This window comes from Charadrius vociferus, unplaced genomic scaffold (genome assembly GCF_000708025.1).
Source record: "Charadrius vociferus isolate BGI_N301 unplaced genomic scaffold, ASM70802v2 scaffold14, whole genome shotgun sequence".
NCBI lineage: Eukaryota > Metazoa > Chordata > Aves > Charadriiformes > Charadriidae > Charadrius > Charadrius vociferus.
In genome coordinates this window covers 9547831-9555725 of record NW_009648876.1, presented here as the reverse complement: position 1 = coordinate 9555725, position 7895 = coordinate 9547831, and the positions used below count along the sequence as shown (strand labels likewise).

Genomic DNA, 7895 nt, shown 5'->3' with positions numbered 1-7895 from the left:
GCAGGGCTGCGGCAGCATCCTCAAGGTGGTGGCTCCACAGGGAGCTCCGTGGCTTGGCATACCTGAGCGTGACTGTGGCCCAAAGAGAGAGCTGAAGGGCTGGGCCTCAGGCCCCCATTTAAGGGAGGCTGCCCCATGTGGGGTTGGGGAGCGGGGGGTTTACGTCCAAGCCGATAAATGAAAGCTTTAAAACGTGCAGCGCCAGCCTGGCATGGATACACAGCACTGGCGCGGGATGGATGTGCAGCACCAACCTGCCACAGAATCCTGGCACATATTTAACCCCTTGGGGTGCTCACTGTGTCCCAGAAGTGGTGAGAGCTTGGGTAGGATGGGGCCTCTGGCCGGCGGCTGCAGTGCTGTGGGAGCAGGGAGCCACTCCGGTGCTGACCACAGCCGGTCCCTGCCGCAGAGCCTCTCCAGCACCGCCTGCATGGGACTCCTGGCGTTCACGCTCCATCATGACCCCTGGGTGATTTAGTATTGCGAAAGCTGGGGCTTGAATGTCCTGCTGGGCAGCTGTTAGACACGACCCTTGCCTGGAAGAAGAGGATCCCCAGATTGGGTCGGTATTCCCCCGCAGTTGTAAGAGCGGCTGTGCTGGAGCAGACCCAAGACCCATCCAGCTCCACGCTGTCTCTGGAGCGTCTGTCGGTGGATGCAGAAGAGGGAGTGGGAAGAAGCACATGTGTTACTTCCTCTCCCCGTCCGCTTCCAGCTATTTTCCATGCAGGGAATTTCCTGAGCCTGTTGCGGTTTTCCTACCTAGGGTAACTCCCAGGGGATCTCCTACAAGGATTTGTGCAGGCTGCCTTTGAAACTGTGTAAACTTCTTGTTTCTGCAGCACCTTTCAGCTTCTCCCTAAGCCGCCTTCTACACCTTCACAGCACTTCCCATTGAAGTTTAGCACAGGCACGTTGGATGTCCTGGCCTTGGCCCCTATAGGGGATGCATAAGCCAAGTATGTCGTGGCTGTTGTCTCAGAACCACTACTGAGACTTTGCAGCAAATCCCACATGTTACTCAGGACATCGCATCTTGCTTAACCAGCCCAACTATGAAAGTTGTCACTGAGAGCAGCCGAAACTGAACCTGTACTTCCCAGCCTCGTGGGCAAAGTGTCACATCCCCAGGGGAGTCACCAAAGCCAACCATCCCCTGCCCCTTTGCTGTCTCTGCCTACTGCAATCAGCTCCTGGCTGAGGAGTTGATAACGTGGAGGGAAGTCATATTGGGTCTGTTTTAAGCATGAATGATAACAAGTAGATTGTGCTGTGCACTGGGGCATCTTAATAAACCCCCTCAACAGCAGCTCAACAGAGAGCATTGCTCAAGTAACCACTTTGCTCTGTCCTTTTTCCACCCGGCAGGCCCCGGCAGGACCTGATGAGGTTGGGAAGGTAAGTGATGTCGGGGGTGGTGTTACCTGCTGGGGTTGTGGGTCCCATCTCCCACACATCAGCCTTTCTTGTCCTTTTGAAGGAGGAAGTCCAAGGGCCGAGGTAAGAGAAGACAAGACAAGAAGAGACGTAAAGACTGTGAACTGTAAGTGATCAGGGGTAGGTATGGGTGGTGTCATCTGGGTTTATTTCTTTGGGATGAGCAGCTTTAAGTCTTTACTGACGCTGTGAGCAGTGAGGGGCTTGTGCTGAGCAGGCACAGGAGAAAGCAGGACGGAGGGGACAGTGGGCGGCTGTGGGGAAACAGGCCTTTTACTGAAGGCTCAATAGGTGCTGGGTAGTCTCCAGGGTCAGCCGCTTGAAGCTGGCCAAACCCATCCAGGGGACGGGGATGGGGATGGATGGGCTGGGTGACTTGACAGTGTGTAGCTCTGTCATCATCACAGACCACGCTGGGTTTCTGGGATCCACGAATTTCCAGTTTCAGCCTCATCTTGCTGCCAGCTGTGTCCTTCCTGCAGTCCTTGACAAGTCGTTGTTTGGGTTACTCTACCCTTTCCCTCCTTACATTTAGCTGACTGTCTCGAAGCGCTTGCCCTAACAGCACAGGCTGGACTCTTACTGCAGACAATTTTGGGATATGGTGCCTGTGGCTGGCCCTTTCCCGTTGCATTTCCCTGTTTTGTCTGAAGCTTGCTGCTCAGGGCTCAGCCACCACCTACAGCCTCATCGCCCTCGCTCCTCCCCGTGAAGAGGCTGCCTGTGGTCCCTACCCCACAGTTTGGTGCTGGAGAGGTCGGGCACAGGGAGGGGGGGGACCTGGGGCAGAGCGGGTGAGCCTGGAGGTCCTGGTGTGTCTGTCTCCCCCACCCCTGTCCTGGCAGCACTCACCCCATGCCGTGCTCTCTTTGCAGATGTGGCACGCCGCGCAGGTAGCCTCCGCTCTGCCCCCGGCCTCGCTCCTGCTGTCTGGGTTTAAGCCAGCTGTGTTTCCCCCTGGTGTGGGGGACGTACGTGTGGAGCTGTGCCCCTCCAAGCAGCGGTGGGGAACAGGACTCCATCAGGGAAGAGCTGACTGAACTCTTGCTTGGCCCTGGTGGGAACGCAGCCTGGAACCAAGGACTCCCTTGCCCCATCTGCACTGTTGGCAGCCGGACAAAAGGACCCATGAACGAGGTCTGGGGCTGAAGATGAGGAGGGGCTCAAGCAGCGCGTTGGTGTTTGAGGGCATCCTGGGGGCAACAAGGAGTGGAGCTGGTGGATGTGCTGCTGGAGCTGGCTGGGGGATGGCATGATGTGGGGGGTGAGCGGGGACTGCTTGGAGGGCTGCAGCTGCAAAACTGCTCTGTCATTCCAACGCTCTGCAGCTGGGGAGGAAGGAAACCCGGGGCAGACAGGGATGCAGGGCTGCATTTGTCCCAGCCTTGGCACGGGGCAGCCCAGGAGGGTGCCAGGGAACTTGCCCAGGAAGCCCTCCTGGTGGGGAAAGGGAGGGAATTGGGGTTGCCGGGGCTCCTCACATACTCACAGCCACATCCCAGCCTTGCCCTGCTCAATAAAACCTGGTGGTGAGACTCAGGAGGTGGCACTGTGCGTGCTCCTGCCTGCTTTCCAGCAGCTGTGGGCAGTGCTGTGCCCCATGGGCGCCCACCCAGGCTGAAGGAGGGCAGTTCTGTGGTGGCCCAGGGCTTGTCCCCAGCACCAACTCCTGCAGCACCCAGGGGGCTGCCATTGGTGTGATGATGGAGGTGGCCAACCAGCAGTTTGGGACCAAGCTGTTCCCCAGGCTGGGTGCTACCCATGTGCTGGAGTTCAATAGGGGAGGGGGTGCCTTCCCACCCAAGAAACATGCCACCAAGGTTCCTGTCAGGGCAGGCTGGCCTGGGGGCCCCATCTCTTACTGGGAGCATCCTGGGGTGTGTAGGGGGCTGGGGTGCTGCTCTTTCCTGCTTTCCCCACTCAGCCAGGTCCGTGTCCAGGTCTGGGGGACAGCCCCAGCCCTTGTTTCTGCATGACTTAAGCAGTGCCCATGGGGGTCTTCCTCTCCCTTTCCCAGCATCCCCTGCTGCTCCCTGCAAGCATCTCGCTTAACCAGCCCAACTGTGAAAGTTGTCACTGAGAGCAGTTGTACCCTGGAGCAGTGCATGTAGCTGGAAACCCTAAGGGTGAGTTGGGCACCCCTGGCATGGGGTTAAAATGAAAATCAATTCTTGAAAGCTTCAAGCGAAAGGCTGGAGGGTAAGATGTGTAAAGGCTTCAACGTTACCATCAAGTGAGGTGACCTGCGGTTTGTCCTGCACTGAGGAGCAAGAGTGGAGACTAATGTAGCAGGTGTTGGGGTACAGGGCAGCTCTTCCCCACACCTGACATGGCAGCCTGTAGCTGGGGCAGGTTCCCTCAGAGCCAGAATGCTGGTGCTGCCTGAGGCTGGCACAAGGACACGGGGACAGGGCAGATCCTGTGGCAGCGGTACCCTGGCGGTGGGTGTTGAGGTGGTGTGAACCTCCATGCAGCATGGCGGGGACTGGGTGAATGCATCCATGTAGGTGGGCATATCCTCCAGGAGCTTCCCAGATCCCTTTTGGACCCCATTTCCACTTCTGGCAGCCACAGTGTCCTGGGGCACAATCTGTGTGGGCTCTGCCTCAACACTGGCTCATGAAGCTCCGTCTTGGCTGCCTTATGGATGAGGGGGACTCTCTTCTCCCTTTCCCGTGCTGCTCAGGGTCTGCGTGGGCCACATGGCACCCTAGATCTGGTGGCCTGTCTGGTCCATGCAGGTTCTCCCCATCCCCACCTGCCATTCCAACCTGGCTGGTTGTGCAGGAGAACTCTGCAGCACTTGAGGGATGCATGTGATGGTTTCCGTATTGTTTTTAACACTGAAAATTTCACTGTGGTAGTATTAAACCTTTAAAAAGGTAGTTACATAAACCCAAGGATGTTAATTAATAAAACTAAGTTTGTCAAGCGTGGTGATTAGGGTTAAAAAAATTCAAACAAAATCCTGCCCAGCGGCTTTTCCTAAAAGTTCCTGGTGTCTGGAGTCACCTCTTTGGCTGCTTCTGAGCACTGAGAGTTTTCAGACAGCTCTGCCTAGAGCTGGTGGGGCCAGACGCCTGCCTTGCATGGTCACCCTGTGTTGCTTCTCCCCCTGCATCGCCTGAGCCCCCTGGGTGCTGTGTGTGGCCTCATCCCTTGCTCCTCACGTAGCATGGAGTGTCAGGGTGGACGGCAAAGATGCGGTACCACTGGCACAGAAGGTTTGGGAGCTGCATCTCCGCATGTTTGGGTTTCTTCCAGCTCCAGGGGGTGTTTGACTGAGGCTTCACTGGCGAGGGGAACCTGATGAGCACCAGTAGCTCCCTGAAGCTCCCAGGACTGCTGCAGGCATCATGCGCCCAGGGAAGGACCAGCTCCCTTCCCTGTCCCTGCTAGAGGGGAGAAGCCTGGGACACCCAGGATCCTCCTCATCCCAGGGTGGCAGGGACTTCCAGCAGCACGTCACACCCTGTGGTGATATGAGGGTCAGGGTGGTGGCTTGCTGCCATGAGGGGGAGAGTGGGGCTTCTGGCCTCAGGGCTCACGGCCACCACCCATGCTCCCTCCCAAGGGGACCAGCCACTGTCTGTCTGTCCTCCCTCCGTGTTGCTCTCAGTTGTGCCTTTTTTGGAGGCTTACACCAGTAGCTCCTGCCAGCACTCCCTGGTCACAGCAGATGTGTCCCCTGAGCACCCTGACAAGGTCAGCTCTGTTCACAGACCCCCACGTCCCCCAGGCGCTGCAGAGCGGGGCTGTAGGAGGGGACTGGTTCCCTTGTAAAGAGACCGGGACAGACCCCAGCCCCAAAGCCAACGGGGAGCACAACAAACCCATGCTGGTCCTCCATGGACAGGCAGCAAACGTGCCCCTGGCCCAGTGCTCCCAAATCCCCCATCCTTCCCCTGCCTGCACACCCCTTGCAGATGGGCAGCTGTCTCACAGGAGCAGCACGGCACGGGGTTATCAGCATCTCCCTGGGCTCCCTGTGTCTCCCAGCCTTACAGAGCAAAGGTTTGTTTAATAAGGCGTTAGGAGCCAGAGCTGCACCAAGATGGTCTAGAAGGAGAGTTATAGGGGAGACCAAACGTAAGCTAGGCTCCGGACTGCACTAGGAACAAAACATCATGTATTTTTGGGGAAGTACCTGAAAAGGCGATGAGGAGATCAGCCCAGAGATGCAGCATCGTAGCTGATGAAACCCCGACGTTAAAGCTTTGCCCGTAACCTCCAGCCTCCCAGATCCTGGGATGCCAGCAGAGCGCTGCCTCCCAGCAGCTTCTCCCTGTACATCCAGGTCTCCCATGTGTCTCTGTGCAAATAAAGATGTGCTGAGGTCCAAACCTCTTCCTTGTGACTTACGAGATTTTGCATCCTCACGAAGTTGGGCATAATCTTTCTGCTTGTTGCAGCCAGCAATGTTTGCAGCCTCAGCGTGTTTTAAGTTTTTGCCAGCTCTCATGCGTCTATTTTAGGCTGTGAGAAAAAGGGCAGCTCTCACTCCCCTCCCTGTTACGTGTTGGTACTGGTCTTGCTTTGGAAGTTCCCACTTCCCGCCAAGAGCCGCAAGCTGTTTAAGCAGGTTAATCTGAAAACAATCACCCAAATTTAGCATCCTCCAGACAGCACTGACATGGGAAACTGGAAGCCCAGGTAAGGGCCAGTGTACCTCAGGGCTGGCATGCATCTTCTCTCCTTGCGGGCCTCTTCCTCAGGACGGTCCTTCAGGCACTTCTCCTCACCAATGCCTTTGGCTGAGTATCTTCTGTGCTGTCCCTTGTCCCCTCTGCCTTGCTGGCCCCGCAGTGTGACTGCTCAGGGCCAAGCGACCTCAGCGTTGCCGAAACTCAGCCCCACTCAGCTCTGCAAAGCTCTGCTGTGGGCTCCCCAAAGGAGGTCAAACCACCGTCTTCCAGCTCCTCCCTTCCCATCCAGAGGGGACACAGCTTTAACTGTGTGAAGCAAAAAAAAAAAAAAAAAAAAGCCTTAAACACAGTCCTGATGTGACTTTGAGTAACAGCTGGTTCATCTCTGCGAGGGCTAAAGGAAGTGTTTGGCAATGGACTCACTGGAGTTTTTCTCCCCTCCTGGCAACTCCTCTTCACACATCTCTCTGTCACCATCACCCCAATATCCAAACCCCTCTACATTATGCTGGGTTTGGTAGTTTACCGGTGCTCTCTGTCCTCTCCAGGCCCACACAGATCTGCTGAAGTCAGGCAGGTGAGCCGTGCTGGCAGAGTCCCCGCTCTCATCCCAGGCACCGCTTCACTTCTTGCCCACTCAGACTTTTCTGTTGAAGGAGAAGCCCCTGGGCTCTGGTACCAAGTAACGGGTCAGCCACAAACGGGTGCTCCCTTGGGCATCCTGGCCTGGCTCTGGGGCATTCACTCTGCTCCGGGCTCAGATGCCACCCTTGGAAAGGCAGGGACCACCCCCACAGCAAGTACCAGCTCCAGCAGGGGCTGAACCATCCAGGCTGGTGTGGCTCTGATGGCACAACACGGGGCCAGCTTCTGTCAAAGCATATCGCCCTTTCAGAAATATTTCCTGTTGCGATGGGACATGCCCAGAGGTCAGCAAGGGAGGGATGGAGATGCAGGTGCCTCCATCTTCCCAGCCGATCTTAGCACAGTTTTTCTTAGGGTATCACTGGGATTTCATTCCAGCTGTCCTCCCTTTACAGGTCCCCTGCCGCCCCTCCAGAAAGAAAGTTTTTTGGACCGACCATCCCACAGACGCAGCAAACCAGCTGATCTGAGCCATAACTGGTTGAGCGCTCCCGATTCAGCAAACCTCCCTTGCTAACACCCGCAGTTATCTAGCAGGCCCTGCAGACCTACCTTTCCAAGAAACAGCCAGGCCAGCTGAAGCCAAAGACTGATATTTTCCACATGCCATTTGTTAACCACCAGCTGGGATCTTGACCGCGCTGCCATTCTGCTGCACCTTAACACGTTTGTGCTGATGTTCCCTGCTCTCTGTGTCTGAAGTAAGTTTGTAAAACCAAATGAGTCTGCAAGAGTTGGTAAAAGGGCCAGCCGAGAGCTCAGGGAGGGGGGGCTCAGACAGGAGACTGGGACATCCCTCTGGGGAGCATGGCCAGCGGACCAGTGCATCCCTCCAGGGAGCACGGGACAGGTCACCCAGCACAGCCCTGCTGCCTGAAACAGGTCCACAGGGAGCTGCTGCAACAGGTGCACCCTTCAAGAGGTGGGTAGAGGCAAAGGCTATTTAAAACACAACTAATTACCTAATTATGGGAGGAAGGAAATATGGTAGCAAAGGCAGTACTTAATGAACAGGAGCTTTATTAATTAAGGACAATTAATGGTGACTAACGATGATAATAAAGCAAGAAGAGCCATAGCGCCCACCGCGTGTGAACAGAGCGATGAAGAACCCGCCCTGGGGTGAGGGCGGCGGGACCCCCACCGGGACCCCCCAGTCCCGGG

The 7895-nt window shown here is 56.4% G+C and overlaps 2 protein-coding genes across 2 annotated transcripts in view; both read left to right on the top strand.

Annotated features, from left to right (window-relative positions):
• The window catches only part of PGF (placental growth factor), a 4519-nt gene extending 2182 nt beyond the window's left edge, over positions 1-2337 (top strand). Inside the window, exons 4-6 of the mRNA XM_009887036.1 lie at positions 1372-1401; positions 1484-1546; positions 2316-2337. Coding sequence (XP_009885338.1) covers positions 1372-1401; positions 1484-1546; positions 2316-2337 — 115 coding nt within the window. The remainder of the gene's footprint in view (positions 1-1371; positions 1402-1483; positions 1547-2315) is intronic.
• A 5497-nt stretch (positions 2338-7834) lies between these two features.
• RPS6KL1 (ribosomal protein S6 kinase-like 1) overlaps positions 7835-7895 on the top strand; it is an 8366-nt gene continuing 8305 nt past the window's right edge. The window contains exon 1 of the mRNA XM_009887035.1: positions 7835-7853. Within this exon, the coding sequence (XP_009885337.1) occupies positions 7835-7853 (19 nt within the window). The remainder of the gene's footprint in view (positions 7854-7895) is intronic.